Consider the following 24,955-nt stretch of genomic DNA (forward strand, 5'->3'; position numbering starts at 1 on the left):
CCAAGTTCAACCAAAAGAGCATTTGATCACTAAAATATTCCCAGCATCAGAGGGTGCAATAACTCCTATTAACATACATGTACATTACATTGTGGCAAAAACATTAAACAAGAGTAGAGGCCTCTCTGTACCTGTGTGTGGTAGGAAGGCCATGGTTGCAGCGGGGTGGCTAGCTGCTCTCCTGTGCTGCAGCTGATCATGGAAGCCCGAGGCTTGAGGTCTGGACAACTTGGGCTCGTACACCACCTTGGCTTGACCCTCTGGAGTGGACAGCGGGTGGCAGGCGGTGTGGCTGAGCAGGACAGGTGTCGGCATGGAGGCGGGGAAGAAGATGTCTCGGTGGTCCTTGGTGTACTTGGGTGTGGTAGGGGCGTCGCCTGCAGACTGTTGGAGACAAAAGAAGAGGTCTTGATGTGTGGCTGACCTTTGGGATCCATCTGCAGCTTGAACCTTCCTCTGCTCAGGGAGATTTCCTAAAAACTGTACATCCTCTTCCCTGGAGACAGAATCTGGTCAGAGAGACTCCAATTTTCACCACATTAGCAATATCGGTCGAGGCTCTATCACATTAAGCAGTAATGAAATCCTTAACAGAGTTGCGATGTTGTCCCCCTGGACTCCATGTTTGGTGCTGGCAGGGAGCTCAGCTCTACACCACACTACTGTACATCCCTCTGAGCCACTTTCCTGTATGTCCTTTGGAGGACCACTTACAAACATAAGAGCTGCACAAACAACCTGTGACAACAGCCGCCCTGCTCCCACAGCCGCTGTCATGGCAACACCGAGGAGCACAGTTAAAAGAAATGAATACACCGTCTCTACTTTTCAGCTGAAATGGATGAAAAGTTGGATGAAAACAAGCCTGTAAGCCCAGCTCTTCAGTCCTATGTATGAGCCGTGTCAAAATCTAACAAGCTGAAGACTGATGAGTTCTACATGCAGTGAAGGGATACACAGAATTGTACTGCATTAATTATGCAGGCACGTAAAAGGCAAACACGACTTCAGATTTGCCCTGGGAGAGTGCTTCTATATCAGTGGTAAATTTGATTATTACATCTATTACAGTTAACTACTACCGTTGTGACAAGCAGCCTCTGACAGGTACAGTACGTTAGCACAAGATGATTTGGCATTATCAAATCAAAAATGATTAGCACGACAGAGCTCTCATACCAGTTTTCTCAGGCTCTCTGCTGAGAGTTTAAGGCAAATTGTGCTCTGACTCACAGCTGTGTATGACGGAGCTCCCACCGGGATTCACACAGCAGAGCACAGGGTAATCAAACAAACAGAGCAGCCTTCAAAAAAAAAAAAGGGAGTCAGATCCTTTCCATAGCAGCTTCAAGCACACAGCGGCTCCATCGCCAGTTTTGATGATTCATATCTCATGAATTAAACATCGCCAGCAGAGAAACCAACAAGTCAGCTGGACCGTGCGCATTAGAAAAACAATGTACCTGAAAAAGATTGCAGCACATGACAGCGCGTAGGTTCCTCGAGTGTTTGCTGTGTGGTGAGAGTGGGCTGCTGGCAGCAACACTCAGATCCCACGATGTGAATTGAAAGATGGTCCTGTGCAATTATCGAGATTGGGTTTTAAAGCAGATCAGTTGTTTACAGGTTTTGGTCATCTTTCAAACACAACTGAGTGACTGGCTGATCACACATTTTTAATTTAATTGCCACTACTGGAGCTTCTTTGGGAAGCAAATGTCCATATTCTTTGATGAGGAACACCTTGGTCCAAGCCTGCTGATAAACAGGAGGTGGGACTGGAGTGTTTTAAAGAAGTACCTCCATAAAGTCTCTCAGATCTACACCGTCTCCCCAAGAAGAGGAGAGCTAAAAGCAAAGAGATTACGAAAATTGATCAGATGTTCTTGGAGTGACAATAACAAAGGAGCGGGTCATGTCACCTTGTCACGCTTTCATCGTGACATGGAGTCAAACCGAGGGAGCAAACAATACGCTGAGCACAGCAGCCAATTTTCAGGCTCTGAGCTATGTGTGCGAGATCTCGCTCTGCACTTGTGGGGGCTTGAAGGGACGTGTGAATCTGTAAGAAGCAGGCAAGAATTTTTCATGCCCTCAAGCTTAGAACTCCGAGGTGCCTACTCACATCTCCCACTACATGCAAGAGCAACCGAATGTAAAGCATGACATGAGCCGGTGGCACAGTGATCCGCGGGAAAAGCTACAGTAGTACGCACAAGAATTTGATCAGCATCAAGGGAAAGACGAGAACACAAACCGCCACCTGCAGGTTAATTATAATGTTTCGCAAGTCAATTATGCCAACATAATTTACATATTTAGCCAGGTTTTTCATTAAGCTGGCTTTGTAGACATTATTTTATTCACTTATTCATTCATTCATCTTCAACCGCTTATCCCGGGGTCGGGGTCACGGGGGGCTGGAGCTGATCCCAGCTGACATCGGGCGTGAGGCCGGGTTACACCCTGGACAGGACGCCAGTCTATCACAGGGCACTTATTCACTTACTTTATTGTATTCATAAAGTGTTGTTCCATTGTATTTTGTTCAGGATTTTTATTAATATTAGTGTTCCATAGTAATTTTCTACATTATATTTTCCACCTTTTATCAATTTTTTTTGTCTTTTCAATTTATTTTATCTAGTTCTTAATCTAGTTTTTATTTCATCCTGTTTTACTACTATTATTATTATTATTATTATTTTTATTATAGCTTTTAAATCATTGTTATTGTTGTTTCGTCCTTTTAATGTACTTTATCAAGTTCTTCAATCTACTTTTATTCCACTCGGTTTTACGTATTATTGTTATTATAGCCTTTAAATCTATTTTATTAAATTTTTTATTGTCTTGTGTCCTTCGTTCTAAAATTGGTAAAATGTTTTTGTCTTTTCTGTTGTTCTTATAGTCTACACTTAACTTATCGGCTGTCAGTCATCTGTGAAGCATTTTGAACTGCGTTAACCTGGATCAAAGTTGCCATACAAATAAAGTGTGATCGATGCCAGGTGCTGTATATCTAACAATCATAATCCACTTTCCTTGACACTTCAGCTGTGAAAAACACTTTTCAGACCCTTGTTATTTTTTAAATTTCAACATATTTCTGTTTTTAACTTTTCAAGACTCAGAAAACAATTGTTGCTCAACTATATATACATATATTCTAAGATAAAGCATAAATTAAGTACAGAATTTGAAAATTTGAAATAAATAAGCCAACGATTTTAAAACATTTGGTGTGGACATTAAGTGCATCAAGATATTATAGAGTTTGACACTTAAATAGACAACAACTATGAACTGATTTTCAAAGTGCCAAAAAAAAAGCAAGTAGTAAAAAAAACTAGTTCCAAACAGGTTTTGAGACTTTTGAAAATGTGACTTGTGACACCATTATCTCTGTGCTGTGTAAAAACTAGACAGAGGAATGTACAGACAAAACAAAGACAACAAAAAGATTCATACAGGAAATAAGATGATACGATCAGTGAACCAGAAAAAAAAGGAAAAAGTATTTTGCCCGCAGCTACTTCTCCTGAGCCTGCGGTCCGGGGGAATATCACCGTGACAACAGGATGTGGGCAGAGAGACCCTTGTTGACTGTGTGGGCAGGAGGAGGGATGTGAGGAAGGGGGAGTCACCAGAGCAGGCAGAGCAGGCAGAGCAGGCCGAGCAGGCCGAGCAGGCAGAGCAACTAATGATTCGATAAAGAATACGAGTACTGAAGACAAAGCTGAGTTAATAGCTGGTTTAGTGCCAGCTAAACCCACAAATGCACCACATATCTAATGTATTTAGATAATCCTGCCTTTTAAATCATACGCACATTGCCTGCCATGCAAATAAGCATGATGCATACCAATGCTCAGTTGAAACCTGATACAGTCTATGGTTCAAACCAATGACAAGTTTGGCATCTACAGAGTGAAGCTAAAGGGACTAAAGAGAGCATTCACACCACGCTTTAGGCTATATTTAGCACTGAAAGGCTGAAGCAGGACAGACTTGAAGTCACTTATTTGTATAGCACATTTTACTACAGACGCTGCAGTAAACGTTACTTCCCCCACAGGTGCCGCATTGCAAGACCCATCTCCACAGCCTTTGTCTCTGTCTTGTTTGTATTTGTTAAAACCAATCACTGTGGTCTCGGGCAGAGCTAAAAGGACATTGCCCTCGCAAAACAGGTAGCAGAGATGGCGAAGGGGGCTTTACCCAAGCACTGTACATTCGGTGATCCAGACGCCACCCCCGTTCAAAATTAGCTTTCAACCTGCTTGGATTTACAGATGGATGGGGTGTACGGCACAACATCAGGACAACTCAGATATGTTGTTTTAGCTTGGCTGGTAAAGAACAAACTTGTCTAGCTGGAGACCAGACTTTAATCATTCCTGAGTGTGTCAGTGCAGCGCCATGACGGATGCAGCTTATCTCGTATTAAAATGTCTTTGCACACGCATCAGACCAAAATGTGAATATTGGCTGTGACTTTCATCTCATACAAAAACTTGAGTTGTGCTAGTCGTATGCCTGATGTAATGTTGATTTCTGTCTTTTCGTTGTTATTTGACACTGCTGTACTGAGCTTACCTACGAGGATGTGTCAAAAGTAAATCCCACCGTGGTCAGGTTGTCATTAATAATAGAATAGAATAGAATAGAATAGAAATACTGCAATCAAAGACTTAATTTCATGACTGGATAGCTTATACTGCCATTAGTTTAGAGGCTAAGTAAAATAGTGTCACTAAATGAATGCTGCTGCATCATAAACTTGTCTTGAGTAAAGCCTTAATTCATCAAAGCTTTACTTTGATGGAGGAAAAAAAATTTTTGGCATCAACTTGGATAAAACAGGGAATTTAAACATTTTTAAACCACAATATGAGCTATGTTGCACAGGGGAGACAACAGTAGAGGTGGCAGAAAGATGGGAGATGAGCATGCAGAGTTTTGAGTGTTTTACCTGTCTTTGGGCAGAAGTGGCCATTTGTATCTGGCAGAACTTCACAGCTTGGTCCAGCGCTACATCCTCATCAACCTGAAACAGGACAACAGGGAGGGTATTAGGGCAGAGCAACATGTCTTCACATGCAAGGCTGTCGAAAGCATTTATATGCATATTTATTCAATGCAACCGTTTGAAAGGATTTTATTAATTACACATTTGATAGTATCGAAAGTATGGAAGGCAATAAAATGAAAACAGAGCCACAGTCAGATTTTCAACCAAAGGCTACACAGATATAACAACAGGGAAGAAAAATCAACTGTTCCCCAAGAAAAACATTAGATAAAAAAAAGAATAATATTAAAAGCAATAAGTATGACATAAAGCAAGGCTCAACACTAACTTTTAAAAGCAGCTGCCAGGCTGGTCACCATGCATCAGCTTTAAAATGCTAGGCAGTTATACGATTGACACTTTTCACCAGCACTGTCTGCTTTAAGCTCTCACTGTTTATTTTGGAGTGCATGTTTTTCTGTAGCCCCGTGAGATCAGGATGGTCTCCATTGTATTTTACTCGCAGATCAGTCTGGAGAAAATTTGGAGCAGTTTGCCAAGTGAACGTCCAATCAGCGTTGATTTTGAGGCGGATGTAAGTGTTACTCAGCGAGAAGGGACTGTTCAGTGTAAACAACATGGCGGTATCCGCGGTTATCGAGCAAGCTGCTAGCTGGCGCTTTTTTCTCTTGGAATATCTTCTGTTGGAATATGGACCCGGAACCTGTAATTGGGCCTTTTATCTGTAAGAATATCCTTTACCGACATGGTGTCTACTTTCTGAGCTTTGCCTCGATGCTCTGTTGTCATACGTTTCATTGATCTGATTGGTTGATTTGGCCTGTAGGTTGGTGATAGATGGTTAATCCAATCAGCAACCAGTATTTTCGCCCCTTCCCAAAAGATCTCCAAACGAGAGTTCCCAGATGGATATGCCGAGCAAATGAAAATCATGTGAATCAATCCATCTGGCGGAGTCAGGTTAGTTTTGCTGTCCCTTTTTTCAAATAAAAGGACAAGAATTGGTTGCCAATGGCAACCTGGCAACTGTTACTATCAAGCCCTGTTTAAAGAATGTGTAGGCGTACAAGGTAGGGAAAACGTTTAAGAATAATTATAATAATGTAAATTACTATTTAGCATGTAGTTATAATCCAGTGTCTAATCTTTTCACACATCTTTATCGATTCAGTGAAATCTCCTAATGCAACACTGGTGAGTGTAGCCTATACTGCAAATTTATCATACATTTCTGAGGTCACTTGTCACCATATTAATTACTCATTAGTAAGTCTCACCTCTAATGCCAAATAAACAACAAATTCTTCTGATTCTGTATCAGTGCCAGAAGGATGCCTTGCTCCTCTGATCACAGCAGCAGTAAAGAAAGGCTCACATTACAGCCCAGTACAGCAAGTCAGTGAGTGTGTGGGAGTTAGTGAGCTTAGCTTCAGCCCAACATCGTACACTTAGCAGTAATCTTGCTCACACAGCTGCTATGTTCCCTCCAGCAGTCTGCTGTATGGAGCGGTTCAGGGAACCCCAAAGGGAGGGATTTTACAGCAGACTCATTCTAGTTTTCAAATGATGCCAATTGTTAAATGAACTGAGTCAAGCTTCAGTGCATCACAGAGGACTCCTCTGCTTTCAATTCATGTCTCGCTTCCTGCAAACATTCCTTGCAAAAACACAAACAGCTGCCAGCGATGACTTATCAATATTGCATAATGATTACTATGAGAATTAGGCGAATTTCAACAAGACATCTCAATAAAACCACTCCCCGATCGGGACACAGTATACTGTATTCTGATGGCAGGAAATGATCTGTCTGTCTAGAACACAGGATTTAGTGGCTCTTTAATTGTATCACTTCTCAGTTGCCTAGAACAGCCTACTCACTTCTATGTAAAGAACAGATTTTCCAGGAAACTGCAAAGGATGTGACATCTTGCATGCTCACGAATCCTTCGTCCCTCTTCAACACAGCGATAGGTAAATGGAGTCTGCTAACATCACCGAATTAACCAGCAGCGTCTAGGTTGGCAGATGTCCTGTATAACAGCAGCAAACGGGGAGGTGGACTCAGGACGGTCTGGGACTAGATCCCCCAGTGCTGGGGTTTGGCTGGCTGATGGTCCGCGGGCTGCCGGTCACTGGCTAATGTGCTGCTACGGCCGAACTGCTAGCTAGCTGATGTAGCAAAATACTCCCTTGATTGGATAATGTCAGCCAATAAAAAATAAATTTAAAAACATCAGCTCCGGGGCGGCCAGTGGAACAGTGGTTAGAGCAGTTGCCCAATGTCAAGAGGCTAAAGCTGACTGCAGTACACTAACGGCCACCGATGTCACTAATAAAAAGAGACTCTGAAAGTTACACAGAGGACCTTTAAGAGTCAGTTGGAAGTAACTAAATATCTGAGTGAAATATGGAGAGGTAACAACAAACAAGGACAAATAAGAGTCAAGATACAGATTTAAACTATAACCACATGCAGTTTGTGAAAGTACATGCACAAACAGAAGATGCTTCTGGAAATTGCACAACTCATTTGGTGACAGAAAAACATGTCGTGGCTAGTTCTGGCTACTCTCTCATGGGTGTGTCTCAGAAAATATTCTCTTTGCTTTCTCTTAAAGAGCGCAGGAAAAAAGTCTTAGCTGTAACCCAAGCACCTACAAGACCAGAAAGAAACAAAAGCTGTTCCATCTCCTCCAATTTCTTCTTTTTCCTCTTACCCTCGCCCACTACCTTCCCACTCCAGCTGCAGCTCTCTGGCATTACACAGCTAATGACATGGCAACTTCTGTATGGCCAGCATTAATCTTCTGCTCAATACGGCTGTATGAGCTGATGTGGGCTGTTCTGCAACTACACCACCGATGCCGTAGAAAGCACTGAAGTTGGACTTACTTTCAAATAATGAGAAACATTTGCTCTAGAGAAATACATAGAAACTTCTTGCTTCTTTGACACCTCCTACGCAGAAGGTTAACATAATGATTTATGATTTTCAGTTGTATTGATGGCAGCCCTTTCCCTGCTTCTACTATAAATTAATACATACAGCCTAATAGACAAGAGTCCTCACAACAGACGGACCTTTGGCTCCGTGATGGCAACATGCCACTACATATTTTTACTCTTTGGCACCAGTTTACAGCCATTACATACAATGTCGCTCACCATTCCATAGTCTTCATATAGGAGCAAAAAGTGGCTAGAAAATGACTGAGCATTTGTGTTCAAAATGTAACCTGAGGGCCAAGAACTGCAAAATATAAATAGTGGGAATGCAGATGCATCAATTTGAGTTAAAAGAGAAAAATTATCTATAATGACGGATCCACAGCAGCTCCCCACCTACTTGTGACATATAAAAAAAAGAAAAACAAATCCCAATTCATCTAAAAAAGAAATACCCTGTGGGTGTGGGACTACTTTTAGAGCGAGCAGCCCGTTTCAGGAGTAACAGCAGGGGGTGAATTTTGGTTACTGAGGGTAAAAACAGAAACAGCACTTTCAAAGCTGCATTCGTCACAGTGTTTGAAAGCGGAAAGAGGGACAGTCCCTCTTCTACAGTAAGTGTTGATTCACTATTTCAGTTAGAAGAGGGGTTTCCCTAGCCCAATGTATTTTAGGAGTGCTCACATCAAACATGCATGATTTTGCAAAATAACAAAAAATCATGGCCGTGTATATAATGGCAACAATAATGTGTGCACAGCACAGATGGGTTTACCTGTTTTATGAGCATATAAGTCTCTGACATGATTTTCTCAATGCGTGCCAGGTCGTAGGTCATGACTTTCTGACCTTGCTGCCACACCCTGTAGGCATCGAGCAGTAAAGTTTTTCCGGACTCCACATCGTCGAGAAGCTTCCTTTTTCTGTTTGGCCTTCGTAGTAACCCCTGTTCAGTCCCACTGGCTGCCACGGTGACCTTCGGTGCTAAGGCTTGGAGCTGCCGCTGCCTGGAACTGATACTTAGCTCCTCTAGAGACAGCTCTGGTGTCCGGCTGCTGTCAGTCACTTTCTGCTGAGGCTCTGCGGTGCTCAGGGAAGTCTCGGCCTCTGTCTGATTGCCCTGAGAATCTGTGGTAATAGGGGGCCTTCTCCAGTGGCTAGTGTCCAACTCCATGGGCTCCTCTGGCCCTGCTTTGCGTCCCTCACTCCCTGCAGTCTCCACCTTCCCAGGGTATATCTCCTGAACTTTAATCCCTTTATCTATGGATGGTGCTGGTGGAGTGAGTTGTGTCTGGGAGGCTTCCCTGGGGACTGTGTCAGTGACACAGCCCCCCTCTGTGAGCCCAGGCTTCTTCGGCAGTGCATGTTTGCTATCCTCTGAACTGGGCCTGTTTGATGTGTCAGTTGTGGTCATCTCCCCCATGGAGGGTGCCGGCGCTTTGTGAAGCTGCTCAGACACCTGAAAGAGAACAGAACCAGTCAAGACATAAAGAGGGTGCAATCCAGACATCCAAAACTCTGAGCAGCTCTCAGCTCTTAGAGAGTGTGTGTGTGTGTAGTGATTTGTGCTTCCTTACCCCTGTGAGACTGTTCAGATTGTCCTCCAGGACTTTTACAGTTAGGAAAAATGCTCTCTTGGCCAAAACCTGGCGATCAACATCCCGTAAATACTTCCTTATTGGAGAAGAAAGAAGCAAGAGGAGAGATGTAATGGAACAAATACATAATACATAACAGAAACAACAGCATCATGCAAAATGGCTCCTTACTTTCCCTGGTCAGGGGTTCTCTGCAGCATGAAAGAGACTTTCACCAGGGTATCGTGATCCTTAAGCTGAGACAGCACCTCCAGCAAGAGGACAATGGATCTGTTCATATGAGATGCAAAACTTCCTGGTCGATCAATCTCATCTACTGGAATACGCCAGATGCCCTGAAGGAGGCAAGGGGGAAAAAAAGAGCATAATTGCTAGTTAAGTTTGACTGTTGCTACAAGCAATATACAAAAAAGTTGAAATGTGGCACAGACATTCTTGCTGGTTTAGCCTTGGCTTTTAGTTTAGCAGGAACTGGATTTCCAAACATGGTTAGAAATATTCTTCAAAATTGGGCAAACAACTACTAGTTTCACATTTGTCTGGACAACAAGCCATTTTCATAACTGCTCTCTGCAGCAACTCAAGGTTTTCAAAGGTCTATGGAGTGTATGACACACGTAAACGATCCGCAAGGAGAAAAAACTGAAAAGAAAGAAAGTAGAGGAATAAGCAAGATGCATTAATGGGAATTAAAAACATGGCATTCAAACAAGAAAGCTCTAATGAGGGGATAGGAAGGCTGCAGGAGAGATCTTGCAGACTGGTTGGCCATGTGGGAGGTGGAGAGGGAGGGATGAGGGGCTTTCTCTGTGCACACATGATAGGCAGCCTCATTAGTGCTCAGCTCTGTCCAAGCAATGCAACAGACCAGCAGACCGGCTGCCAACAAACACATTCTTCCTTTTTTTGATGGGCGAGTCCACCTTTTCTGTGAGCACATGTCCTCTCAGCAGGTGAAGTGAGGCATGGTTCTGCACTTTGAAGCTACTGATACAAGTGCAGATGGTGGCCTACGCTGTGTACAGTCCTATAACACATGGCTTCTGTGCCTCAGTGTGTGAGACAAAACAAAGATGACCATATCAGGATGGACCAAAACAAATGAGATGGCTCCCTCAGCTGCTGAAGGCACCCGGGAGCGTGGTGCTCCTCCTCAGACAGCTCCATTGTCAGATGACATTTTCAAAGCCACCGGAGACGAACAAAGCAGGAAAGAGAGGCAAAATAAACCCATCAAAACAAATCACATTCCTGAGGACAGACTTACAACCTGATCACTGAGAAAGGGTACAATATGGCCTTCTAAAAGGTAATATGGAAACTCATCCCAGAGAACCCAAGTCTCGTTTGTCTATATTTAAGAAAACTTAAAAAAAAATCCTAAAGCAAAGATGGATTTCTTTAAACTTTAGAAATGGATATCTTCTGCTCTGGTGATACAGGAGCTGTTTCAAACTGGGAAAATATTCCCAACTCAGATTTAGTGGTCAACAAAAAGCTCTGTAGACCAAGCGTATGGCTCCAATGCCTGTGTGAAAATGAGAAGATTTATTATCATATGATGCAATCAGGCAGGGCTTGGTAGGGTTTTAACCTTTCAATGCACAGATTAGCAAATGCCTCAAACAGGAACAGGGCAAGTACAGTATGATGAGGGGGTGGGCTCCGCACACTTAGAAAAACATCTCTAATGGAGCAGAGTTATTCTTCATCAGAGACCCATCAAACCACAGCAAATCTGTTTAGGGAAAAGCAGAGTCGTGGCTTTACACAGATTATGCTGTAGCGCAACAGCTAAAGCAGATTTGTAAGACTTTAACTGCAACGATTTTAAGCATCTTTTTTCCCTTTTTTGTGAGAGAAAATATGACCAATGCTTGATAACTAGAGCGACAGCTTTGGCAGATGTGGCCAATACAAACATCAGACAGAGATTAAGATGCATAGCAGGACAGGGGATAATACATGACAAGAGAAGCATTTGGTGCAAATGGATGATCTTTCTTTAGAACATTTTTTCCGGTTCTCTATTTGGTTTTAGAGGATGAGGAGCAGATTTTGTTGACAGGGGACGCATCACATCATTAAGTAATCCTAATGAGTCACTTATTCATGTATTACAAACAGGAACATAAAGCAGTACTGATGCAACAGGAACAATGTACAGATAGACCCTTTACTTGTGTGAAAACCAAAATGCTGGCTGTCTGCTGAACAACATTTGGAGGGGAGAATCCTCAACCCGTTGTCTTATCAACTTCATCTAGTGACAGGAAAGGCACAGGCACAAAAATGACCCGTGGTAAAACTTATCAACTGCAGGGAAGTTGCACAAAGTGTGGAGCAACCTTCAGTCACTAGTGCAGCTTACTGGTAACAACAATATCACTCTTTCATCAGCCAACTGCAATAAGCCTGTGAATGTTCTCATTTGTCCAGGTCATCGTTATCCCCAAAGCAATTTCAGTCAAAAGGAACTGGACTTGGTAATTTATCTAGGAAGACGTTTCACCTCTCATCCGAGAGGCTTCATCAGTTCATGTACGCATCTGACCAGGCTGGGACTGGTCCGGCCAACTGCAACTTTAGATTTTGAGATTTAAAGAAAAAGATGACTGGTTACCTGCCAATGCTAGCATTTGGCAGGTGGGTGGTGTAATTTTACATGATTCTACATATTTTGCTAGATTTTCTCATAAATCTTACATGCTGTAATCTCAACAACTATGAACCTCAGTCGGACTTGCTAAAAAGGCATTTCCTATTGCAGTTCTGTACTATTCAACAAGAGTATCACTGATTTAAAAAGACCACACTATAAGTATAACACAAACTGAGTGAATTACACGGAAACTCGGCTCACACAGAAATTAATGGAAACTTGTGCTCGATTGTGTAAAAGTCAGAGGGAGAGAGAAAGCGACTCACCATCACCAAAGAAAGCTACTCCACACTGCCTGTGTTAGTATTCTTTTGGACAGTTTCCCGCTGGCGGTAGCAGCACCAGCAGCCCTGGTGGCACCTCCACCCTGAAAGAGGCTCACGCTCAGAGAGCAAGGGGTGGGTTGCATTTGGGTGCTAGGGCAGCGAGAGCTGCAGGAGAGAAGAAGAGGGAAGCACAGCTGCACACGGCAGAACAGAAGAAGAGGAGAATGGCAGTTGCCTTGGCAGGAGGAGAAACAGCGGCAAGGCCTATAAGCTCAGTATGCCACTGACAGACAAGCAGACTCGTTCCTCTCCTGCTTTCAAACCCTGCCATCTCAAAACAAAAACACCCACGCACTCTATCTCCGCTCTCCCCTGACCCCAGCCTGCTGGAGTTCTCTCCCCCCTCCACCCCTTCCGTTCTCTCACACTATACACAGCGTACAGCCAATCCGTGTAGGCCTTTGCCAGCCAATCAGAGGCAAGTGGAGGAACTCCCGCCCATTAGTGCACACCCACACAAACAGAGGAGTGTGTGTGTGTGTGTGTGTGTGTGTGTGTGAGAGAGAGTGAGTAATGAGGAAACAGAACGAGTGCAACAGCGAGAGATGAGTAGAGTGAATAAGAGCCAGGGGGAGGGGTGGAGCGTGATCAGCCTGAAGACGGAGCAACAGGAAAAGAACAAGAGAATATAAACTGGCTAAAAAATTTACTCAGTGCTAACACATCTATGTAGTGAGAGGATGGCACACCAGAGCCACAGAAAACTTGAGTGAAATAAGAACAGCTTTGTTTAAATAAGCCCTTATTAACCGCTGAAGAACAGCGCTATCTGAACAGATAAGAGTGTGTCGTATACACAGACAGAGTATTTCCTCAGGCAGCAGTATAAAAACAACAGCCCTCACCTTCCTCCTTCCCTCTCTTTCAACTCTGGTCGTGTCTCTCTAGCTGCCTACCATAAACATACTAAGCAAACACACCTTGTTTTCCCTGTTTCCTGTTGTGAGTGAAGGGGGAAAAAATGCAGAAAAATGTCAAGCTCAAGTGAAAACAGAGCACAAGAAGGCAATGGAAAACACGCTGGCAGCCAGATTTAACTCTCCAACATGCAAATCAAAATATCAACTTTTACTTCTGTATTCATTGGCCAATACTCCTCCCCTAAGAAGAAATAACAAGGTTCTCCTGAGTGGAGCTCCACCTACAGCACTTTGCACAGCTGAAAACACACATTTCTGAGTCATACATCACACCAAGGCAAGCAACACAAGTGGAACCGTTGCCCTGAAGACAATCCTAACCTAACAAAACAAGACACTGAGGCCTACCTATAAGCAAATTTACATTCAAGCAGTCAAATCAAACAAGATTGTGATCATTCTAAAAATACAGAATACTTTCAGAACCTGCTCTTTAAAACGTTACAAGCTCAGGGTGGATTTATGTTTTTTCTGATATGTACTGTAGCAACAGGGACATCCATTTTCTCTGGAGCTTCGTAGAGAGAGAGAATGTGTGAGTGGGTAGAAGAATATGTAAGCAAGAGTATGTGTGCGTGTGTCGTGTGTTTTATCAGGGGGGAGGAGGAGGAGGGAGTAGGGAACACCGTGCCAGAGCGAACGCACAGGGACTCCTCACGATTACAACAGTAGTCCTGAGCAACCAGAGGCCCTGGCATTATGGCAGCATTATAACCAATATCATTCGATTCAGCCTTCATATGCTGATATAAGGGCTGGGAATACTCGTTTGAAGATATTCTATTACAATAACATAAGATGATTTGATGATTTGATGATTGCAAAGGTCTATGTCACACCACAATATTTGTGTAGTTTAGGGCGAAGATATAAACTGGCCAAGTAATTAATCAAAAAGCAGATATATGCTGGATAAATTTACTCCATTACAGTTTAAATACAAGCAGCTGACGTGAAGCAGTAAGTAGAGTCGTGAGAGTCTGAGCCTTCTCAACATGTACACTGGTTCATACACATACATGCCATCATTTAAAATGTCAAACAGAAAGTAAATGGCAAAGCAGAACAGAGAGTCCAAAAGTCTTAGTATCACAATACAAATGTCAGTGAATCAATAATAAATAATAATATACTGTACTGTGACATATTAAAAAGCACTAATCATTTGTCTGGGAGACTCAGTTATATTGTTGTTATTGAACGAAGTTACTATTATTTCGGCCAATGAGGTCGTGTTTTCGGCTCGGTTTGTCAGTGGGTTTGGTTGGAAGGGTGAAGCATGAGCCAAGGAAGAACCCATTCGATTTTTAAGCGGATCTAAATCGTGTATTTTTTTTACTTTTGTTAACATTGCGAGATAGGGCATTTGTGCTGCATCCATGCCGTGCCATAGCGTGGAATTCAGACGAATCAACAAAGCTCAGATTTCATTTGCTCTTGCAGGTACATCATGCCCCTCTCCCATTCAACAACTACTCAAAATGTAATTAAATGTAACTACACCAATAAATTATGCAGCACAACCTCATCTGGCTAATTTCTAAACAGCAATATATAGGTTACTTTATGCAGGCCCCGGTTTATGTAGCCCAGCCAAAGCAAGGAGGAAAAGTAGGGCATCATGACCTACATTAGGGAACTCAGTATTCACCAGCAGGCTGGTATGCTGAACTGAGAGTCAAGTCTCCTCGACATCAAGGTGCCATATGTTTGATATGGGATCGATAAGCTTTGTCAATTTGTTAGAGTTCTCATGCTGGTTATTCTGTCACCAGAGAGATGACTTGAACACATACAATATATCTACCGAACACTGGTGCTGAGTGATTAATCAGGCTCAAACGCTGCTGTCAGTGGTTTTAAGCACAGAAAAGCTGTCTTCCAGTTCCAATTTAAAATTCACTTCTACCTGGAAAAAACGGTGTGCTGAAGAATGCCTTTCTATCCATTTATGATTGCAAAAAAATCATATCTGCTGTCGCTCTCTCGAAGCTGACAAAATGAAGGGTGAAAATACAGGCTATCTGATGTGGTTCTGCAACTTCTTGTTAAAGTAATAACTGCCCAGAACTCATAGACTCAATGAAACAGGCATGTTTGATTAGTATTTCGAAAGGTTTGTATTGTCTGGTGGTAGACAGAGCGAGGGCTTCGTTTGAAAGGAACATTAAAGCTCCAACAGTTGGTATGCCAGGGTGACAGGTTTGCCTCCAGAAGGGGCTCTGTGAGAACCCAGTGGGAGCCAGAGTGCTGCAGAGCTCTCTTCCAGCTCAGACCTGGCCCACTTAACTTCTACAGTCCATTACCAGAAGCCTTTCGGAGTCAGCATTTGACTCTATAGCCTACACAACCAAGTATGTCCAAAATAACATGCACCACCAAAATATACCTAGGCAAGTGACGCTGACATGATATGACATTCTGCTTGCATTGGACTTTTACTTATATAGCGCCTTTCTAGTCTTTCACACTACTTGTCACATTCACACAGGCATTCACACACAGATGGAAGAGAATACCTGCCAATTTCTGTACACATTGAAATGACATAATATCTGCTACAAGTGAAATGGGTTAAATAAAATGACATGTGGAACAGATGCCAGAGTCAGATAGTAATTTCTCCCTCTGGAACCCAGCAGAGGCAGATAATTCAACAGCTCCCACTGTGGGACTCCATTTATAGCCGTGAATACATCTAGTAATCTATATTGAGAGCTGATTTTTGAGCATCCAATTGAATTACGTGAACAATTTGTGTGAAAAGGGTAAACCTTGCTGTAGTACGCCAATCATTTGCTCAGAGCAAACACGAAGACAGCTCATTAGCCACAAACATGAGGACACACTTCACAGGTTCTTCCTCTGGGAGTCTCCATTAACTGCTACTGTGCACTTGTGTATTATGAAGTGAGAAAGAAGACATAACATACATATGTATTTTATAGTGAGGCACATATATCACAGGTATGACCAGTGCATCTGTGTGTATGTAAAACATACATTTTTTATGGTTGAAATAGGATTTTTTTTTTTTTATTCCATCCAAACCACAATAAGCTTTGAATCAAGCCTGGAAATGATTCTAAATCTGTGCCTTGACATTGACATTCAGCCAAAGGTGACATAAACAAATGAAAAAGAATTGGTTGACCATGAAGTGAATGACTTTAGTGTCAACACATTTACCCGGCAACCTTGTCTTAGCCCAGGTGACAATTTTGCTTGTGGAATAAGACTTTCTTCACTAATACCCTAAAAAGGTATTGGGCCAGTCATTCCAATCTTATATTTATTAAATTACAGTTAGGAACTACTAATTTACTCGAGTCTTTATTTAATACTTTCATTGAAAGTCCCTGTGAGAATCCTGACCAACTTCATTTATGTCACAAGTCAGTCAAGTGAAATATTATCTGTTACAAATATCTTAATGAGATTTGAATTATTTTTTGGTGTTACTATAATGGATTAGCAATAAATCCAGTGATGACAGGTGTCTTCCATGGTGAACATGGTGAACTGACTTACATTGAACAGGTTTGTCTTGTTTCTTTCACAGAAAAGTCCTTGTGCAGGCATGTGCTTCAGCTGTTGCCATGGGACACTGCTTCCTAGCAACACATCTCTGGCCCGCTGTAGGTTCTGTGGTAGGAAATAAATAAATAAATGAAAAAAACACATACATTTGAATGTACACTTTATATACACTGGGGATCAAAATTAGAGAACAAGTTATTAACATTGGATTTATTCTGAAATATTGTCATTCTTTATTGTCCAGAATTTGATAAATTATCCGCTGTGACTATACCACTGCTGTACTAGCATGTTTTTTTTTTTTTTTTTAAATAACCAAGGCACTTCAACCAAAACCATTATTTTGCGAAAACAACACTGATCAAAATTACACTTTACACACTTTCAGATCCCTCCCAGTTGTTGATGTTAATCTGGCACCTGGTGACAATTTACTAAATTGTTGGACACACCCTATTTATCTGGCAGCTCTCCTGGTTACTTTGCAAGATGGCGAACTGCTCTAAGGTGACTGAAACCCTGAGATAGCAGGTTCAAAGAAGGCCAAATGGATGACCCTCTCAGCCATCAGAGAGAGGTTGGGCGTTCCAAGTTTGTGATTTCAAGAATATTGAAACTCTACATGGACACAGATTCATTTAAGTCCCTCAAAAAGGCCGCCCGTCCACGTAAAACAAGTGCACAAGAGGACAGGATTGTGAGAAGACTCTCAATGGGGAATCAGTTCAACACTGCAGCTGGAGTTGCTCGCCAGTTCAGTTCTGAATATGGGCAAGAATCTGTTCGGCACACTTTCTCGTCGTTTAAGACTCTCTCCTTTGCTGAGGAGCATTCTGTGTGGACAGAGGAGAACTGGTCCAGAGTGACTTCAGTGATGAGAGTAAGTTTAATTTATCTGTGTCTGATGGGAAACATTATGTTTGGCGTAGGACTGGGGAAAGACTGAACCCAAAGTGTGTAAAGAAGTCAGTTAAATTTGGAGGTGGAACTGTCATGGTTAGACGATGATTTCTGCAGCAGGAGTTGGGCCTCTTGAACAGCTACATGGCAGGGTGAATGCAAAAGTTTATGTAAACCTCCTTCGGCAACGTGCAATACTTCCACTGCAATTGTCGCCAATTAGGGCGCAATTTTCATGCAAGACAACGCCCATTGTCACACTGTAAAACCGGTTACGCAGATATCTTCCTTCATTAGAATAGATTGACAGAAGTGATAAACAGATGGATCTTTGCATGCATATTTAATATATCCTAAAGGAGGAAAGTATGCTCATTTGCAATAAGGAAAATGCAGACCTCTTTTTGCAGTACGATGACTCACAAATCAGTGTCTCTACACCAGTGCCCTGTTTGAAAAGATAGCGAGCTAACGCCACTTCAGGTTATCTTTCAGAATCCCAGGAGGCTGTAGCATGAAATTACAGATTCCCTCTCCTTCCATCTTTGGAGTGGCAATAAAGCTGGCTAGTCAATGTGAGTAAAGCATCTTTCCTGAGAACAAAAAGGGCTTTTAACACTGGATGTGTCAAGTTGTGAGGGCAGCTCAGCAACCTGTGTCAACAGCATTACATCAACGGACTGTGTCATCAAGTTCCTGCCAGGATGCATTTGCTTTCATTCAGTTCTGCTAATAACTCCATTAGTGGCAACAGCTGTGGGAAACTTTACCGACTGAGTAAGCCTCTATCAATAAGCCTTAAGGAAATTAACTTTATTTAACTTATTCATTTTAAATAATAAAAAAAAGGTTTGTAGCAAATTAAGAGACTACCCCTGCGAGTCATAAAACCCATGATGCTGCACATATAGTACTTTGAGGTCAAATGAGCATACTACAAGAGCTTGGACCTTTCTCTTTTAACATTTGAACAGGGAGCTGTATTAAAAAGGTTCGACAAATGGAGTGCTGACAGAAGGATGCCACCAGAGGAAAGCTAAACACAACCTCACTGTGCCAAACTGGCTGAGAGAGCACTGCGCTACCACCCACGCACACCTCTGCCCACAGAGCCTCATAGCCAACACAGGCTGTTTCAGCAAGTCGTATATTACTGCAGAACTCACAGACCCACAGGAAAATCCATGGAAAAACAAAAACAAATAGCCAACCCAGCTTTGATAGAACTTCTCACTGAACTAATGAATGCAAAAGGTCCATATGACTTTTGAGTAAACCTAGGAATTCTTAGCAAGTCCCATCTTCAGTAAATGTCACCATTAATGACAGAGGATACTGATTATATGTGTACGGCTTAGGTTTAATGGATGATTTGGCCTTTGAAATGCAACGAGAATGGACTTCAATTACCAGAGGTGGACTGACCTGATGGGTCTTGCTGTTGCTGTAGAAGAAGGCCAGCCGGTAGAGACTCTTGTAATGCTGAGGGAAGCGGCCAAGGCAGAGGAAGAGAGCACGGACACACATATCTACCAGCATTCGTCTCTGGTCGCCACGTTCTGTGGGCAGGGCCTTGGGTACCTCGATCACCTCAGCGGGGGGCTCTGGTTTCCTCTTTCCCTCGCTGGCTGGGGTTTGAGGAGCAGCTTGTTGATTGAGGGCTGGCTTTGGAGGGGTGGCTGGGACAGGCAGAGGATGAGGACATGGGTCCGCAGATACCTTGGGGGCTGAAGCCTCAGGAAGTGTCACCACCACAGCTTCTACTACTTCCTGGATAACCTTTTCTTCCGTCTGGATGCCGGAATGTTCTCCATGTGATGCTTAAGTAGGATTTTAATCAAAGACTTTAGGACTTGAATTCAGAGTTTTGCAAGCTAGATCAGTTATCTGCTTTCTTAATGTGGAGCACGTAAACGTCACGTCTAACTAAAGGTTTTTGTGCACATACTGTTGTATTTTATACTTCTGTACGTATTGTTATATACATCTGGGGGGCAAACTCATCAGGGGTTAAAAAGGTGACAAAGTTGGGTGGAAGCTAGTACAAGTGAATGTGATTTGTATGCTGTGATTTGGAATCAAAACAGTTTGGCATTTGGAGATTTTTGCAAGAATTCCTTTTTCAGTGATTGGATGGCAAGCCCTTTTGTTGTGTAAACTGCTCATCCACAAGAGTCTCAGCTTTCCAAATCAGACCCAATTTATAAATTCAAGACTGTTAAGGGACACCAGTATGAAGAAATATTCAAATACACAATGTTAGAATAGACAACAATTGGTACTGCATGAAAATAACTGCAAGGTTATTGCCCCAAACTGCATAAGATTAGCATAAAGTGGGCATGACTGTAAAGGGGAGAATGGGTACCCATAGAACCCATTGGGAGGTGAGAGGTCATGGGACTCCTTTGAAAGTGGTCATATCAGTTTTTCCCCCGCCTTAGCCCCCTTCCTGAGCTAGCATTACATGGTTGGTACCAATAGATTAATTACATCTTCACTCAAGCTTTAAAGCTGAGCCTACAACTGCCTCTTTAAGACAGTAATTTTGGCAACGGAGACGTTCCCATGACCCATCCCTCCCAATGAAAAAAAACCTCATTAGATCCACATCTCACACAAATGACCTGTTTGGGATTCTATTCGATTCTTCACAGAAGTTGACTGCAGCCCTGATAAACCTATTGCATTCAGCTAGTGGAATATAATTGTACAGGTAAACACAGCCACAGAATGAGTGTACCTGTGTCCTCGGATGCAAACTGTCCGTCCTTCACAGGGGTTGTACTTTCTGATGATGATGAACTGGCTTTCCCAGAAGCAGGTTTGTGGCTGCTGTCTTGTGAGCTAGTGGGATCTGTGAAGGCATCCTGGGTGGAGTTGGAGTCTGAGAGCATCACTACCTCGCTGTCCTGACTGCGCTCTGCCAAAACAAAACAGAAACATAATGGGTCATGCAGCCAGTTGCATGGGCCCAGATCAATAGAAATGACTTCAGCCTTTAGGGATAATATGGATAAACACACACATAAAAATGTTTTTTGTCTGTCTGAAAAATAAGGTTTACATACTGTTTTAAAAAAAATATTACAATGTCATTTCAAGTGGGACAATCTTTCATTGGTCAATAAAATAAAATGAATGTATTGTATGAAGGAAAGAAAGGGAGAAACACATTATTATGAAGCTAAAATAGGTCATGAGCCACAAATCATTATTGGTGAATTCCTCATGACATGTAGTTATAAAAAGGAGAGATGGTTTGTTTTTCTAAGTGGTCCAAAACCAAAATGCCAGCATTCCTCTTAATTGCCATGGTGTGCAGCCTCAGCAAAAAAACAACTGAGAAACTGGGAACTGTAATTAACAGAATCAGAAGGGCAATAAGCTTTTGCTATTTCAGTGAATAATGCACATGGGAGACTTTTTAAAAGGGTTCACAGTCTTGAGTTAACGGTTTGTGTAAACTGACAACTATGTATTCAGTGCTCCCTGCAAGAATACACTTCATTTTGGAATAAAAACATATCCTCTTAATGAAGAGTTTTGTGGGTTTGAAGAGCAGTACCATTCAGGGAAGCCAGCCACATTGAAGACCTGGGCAGGCAGTAATCATGGTCAAACTCTGGTGAGGCTGTTGAAGATATGGGGAGCTGGTTTTAAAATATAATCAAGAAAAGCTGCATCTCTGAATTTATATTAGAAAGAAAATCTGCAAATTTCCTAAAAAGATTAATCATTCACCTTTCTTGACAACCGAATACAGATTTAATGCCACTCCCCGTGAAAATGTAGAGCCTGATTCAGACACGAATCTATTAGTGCAGTGCAAATGTTTTGAATTTTCTCAGTATTTCTGAAGATCAATATTTCCCTCCTGGATCAGAAAAGGCCTGCACTATGATCAGTGGTTAATCCCCTGGCTACTGTTATTTTTCCCAATAACTGACCTCCTATTTTAATGTCAATAGAGGGGCACATGGTAAAAATCCAGATGGAATGCTTCTAAGGTGTAGATGATGAACAGGAGATCATAAAATTAGCATTTTCCCTGATAACGATGAGCTAAAGGCATGTCTGAATCAGGCCCAACACACTTTAAGCAGGACTCAAACCAGAAAACAGTAGACACCTGCGAGCAAACGTGTGCGTGGCAGGGTATTTTCTGACTTCAGCCTTGTTTGCCATAACAGGCCAGCCACACTCTTCTTGACTTGACATTTTCACACTAATTGACCATAATTGGAAATTATATCCAATTAGTGGTGAAATGACAAACACATGATTCATATGAGATTTTGAAATATCTTGAAAGGAGATTTTGACTTTGTCAGATTAAGCCCACACCAAACTCAAATAAAACGTGACCACAGACAATTTAGTGAAGTGTGATAAAAGACTGACGTTGTCCAGTTGTGAAGACATTCACACCATTAGAACTACATGCACATAAATGGCAAAAGCAGGTGGTAAAAGCAAGCAGGCAAAGAGGTAGCAGGCAGGTAGGTAGGTAGGTAGGTAGGAAGGAATCTGGAAAAGGGGACAAAACTGGCAACATGGGCAATATGGCTGCGTTATTTGCACATTCAAGCTTTACGTGACACATGGGGTGGGTGAACAGATGTCACTGTTTTTTGTCATTTTCAAAGCTTGGCCAGGACTGTTTTCTGCAAACAGCATACCGGCTTCTGTTTCACAATATTCTGCAGTTACAATACTAATACAAATATTGAGTCCAATTCCTGAAATTGTAATCCAGGCTGCTTTTACCCCCCCCCATACAAGCCAGATATCCAAAGTGTAGTTATGTGGCGGTTTTCTCAGTGACCAAATAAATTACCACTGGAACTTTCTTAAACACTTCCCCTTCTCTGACATAAGTACAAAGACAATGTGATTGCAAGTACAAGAGCTTACATAAAAGATGGTCAATGTGTGTGAATCAAAAGACAAAAATAACGACCATTGTGTGCACATGCCGTACCAGATGTACATGACCGAAGCATTAATATACATCTATATATATTAATGCACAGACCTGTTTTTCAAAAATCATTTTCTAGTTTCACATCGAGCTTTAACATAAAAGTACACATTTCTATGTGAAGTGTACAAGACTGAAAACTTTCCTGTGTATCAGAACTGCCAAGTAGAGCAGAGGTTCGATGTTTTACAGTACTCTAGTCTTAGTTACGTGAAAGAACAATACAAGAGTAATGTATTAAAGGAAGATTTTAGCCTTGTAGACTGTTAAACATATAGATTTGTTAGATTAGAACGGATCTATAAACTATTACAGATTAAAAATATATAAATATTATTAACTGAACTATGAAGCTTTTTGTAAAAATAAATATAAATACATGTTTTTTTTATATCATAATAATTTCAATTATTAACAAACCTGAAAAAACTACCAACATTGAGAACCAATGATGTCGAGTATCCCAGCTGGATGAATTTAAGCTTTTGATAGTGAAGATGTCTGTAGTTGTTGCTAAAGCCGTTTGCATAAAATTAGTGGGGCTCGTTGTTCGTGTGTTGTGTGCTTCTCTCGTTTCTTAATCTTAATAAATTACCGGATTAAATTAAGGTTCTAACAATAATTCAGGGGCTTGCTGATAAATTTGTAATCGGTGTAACCAAGGCTTGGTTATTATCGTATGAGCACTTGGGATCTTTAGATATGCAAATCTGTTTAAGGATCATTAATGATTTAGTCTTAAGAAATTACAAAAAAAACTAAATTTGTAACATTAGGAGAAGCAAGGTGATTGATAAGGACAGACAGTAAGATCAGCAAAAAAGCAGTGACTAGAAAGGGATGTTATTTCAGCGCACAGACACACACGCACACAGATGCCAAACCTTAATGTTCTCTTCAAAACTCAATCTTCATATCTACCCATTTCAACACTGGTGCTTTGTCATAGCAAATTATTCAAATAATCAGTAGCCATATTGCCCATTTTACCACATCCCAATCACCCAGTGCAAGGGATCGTTGTAACTGAAACCAAAGCCATTAAGCATGGTGATTAGCAATCTGAGCACTCCCCAGTGGACTTCCTGTCCCAGTGCAGAAAAGGCAAAGAGCCCAACCCCAGAGACAGTGTCTAGGACTGGGACTGTACCATCAGCCTGCTGCTCCTCATGCCGCTGCTGCTGCCACTGCTGCCGTCGGAGTGTTTTGCGTTTGGCGTAATCATGGTCAAACGGCGTGGCCACGTAAGGAGGTGATGTCAGACCTGGGGTGGCAGCTGATGGATGGGGGGAGTTGCGGACGCTCCCTATGCAAACTGACGAACAGTTAAAGTCTTCGTCTGTCATGGAGGGGGGTTTCTCCCTGCAATGAATCGAGAACAATGTTGACAATTTATGTTCAGACGTAAGATCAAATGTTTTTTCCTGCTGGCTGATAGTTCTTTAGCTTACTTTTCAAGGGACCTAGGCATGGTGGGCATACTCTTCTCTTCCCCCCTGGCAAATGGCCCGGTAGCGGCCTCAACCAGCAAACTAAACAAGAGCTCATGTTCCAGATCAGGCACCTCACCCTCTAATAATTTTAGGGTGGTGGCACTGAGACGGAAATGCAACTAGAAGAAAGAAGAGAAAAGACCCTTAATGGTCCACAGGTGTGTGCGCAATGTCTTTAAATTTGAATGTTTTCAGACAGTTACATTACATAACACAATCAACGTGACACCACAAGAAAGTGTTTGAGCTACCGGCCGTGGGTATTTTACCTCCAGGGCCTCCATGGCCAGGTCAGGAGGATTATGGTAATGGATTTTCCGGGGGTACCTGGCAGCTTCTTCATGCAGATAGTGTGCTGCCTGTAAATATAAAGAAGAGAGGCTCACCAACCCAACACGATCACGTAGCAATATAAATGAACAGGTAAACTGGAGGGAGGGAAGAGGAGTAGAAGACAGTCATGTTTCATGCAGGTTCATCTGCCTCCACTGATCTAGTCAGAACAACAAAGCAATGACTAACTCCATACATTGTTCTCTGTAGGAAAA

The 24,955-nt window shown here is 42.1% G+C and overlaps 1 protein-coding gene across 1 annotated transcript in view; it reads right to left on the reverse strand.

Annotated features, from left to right (window-relative positions):
* cabin1 (calcineurin binding protein 1) overlaps positions 1–24,955 on the reverse strand; it is a 39,364-nt gene that overhangs the window by 4,251 nt on the left and 10,158 nt on the right. Inside the window, exons 24-36 of the mRNA XM_083912906.1 lie at positions 24,677–24,766; positions 24,366–24,526; positions 24,065–24,276; positions 21,675–21,728; positions 21,499–21,564; positions 20,674–20,853; positions 19,356–19,750; positions 17,022–17,135; positions 9,754–9,917; positions 9,562–9,658; positions 8,760–9,443; positions 4,976–5,050; positions 132–384 (exon numbers count right to left, since the gene is read on the reverse strand). Coding sequence (XP_083769032.1) covers positions 132–384; positions 4,976–5,050; positions 8,760–9,443; positions 9,562–9,658; positions 9,754–9,917; positions 17,022–17,135; positions 19,356–19,750; positions 20,674–20,853; positions 21,499–21,564; positions 21,675–21,728; positions 24,065–24,276; positions 24,366–24,526; positions 24,677–24,766 — 2,545 coding nt within the window. The remainder of the gene's footprint in view (positions 1–131; positions 385–4,975; positions 5,051–8,759; positions 9,444–9,561; positions 9,659–9,753; positions 9,918–17,021; positions 17,136–19,355; positions 19,751–20,673; positions 20,854–21,498; positions 21,565–21,674; positions 21,729–24,064; positions 24,277–24,365; positions 24,527–24,676; positions 24,767–24,955) is intronic.

Source organism: Echiichthys vipera, assembly GCF_963691815.1.
Source record: "Echiichthys vipera genome assembly, chromosome: 4".
Taxonomy (NCBI): Eukaryota; Metazoa; Chordata; class Actinopteri; order Perciformes; family Trachinidae; genus Echiichthys; species Echiichthys vipera.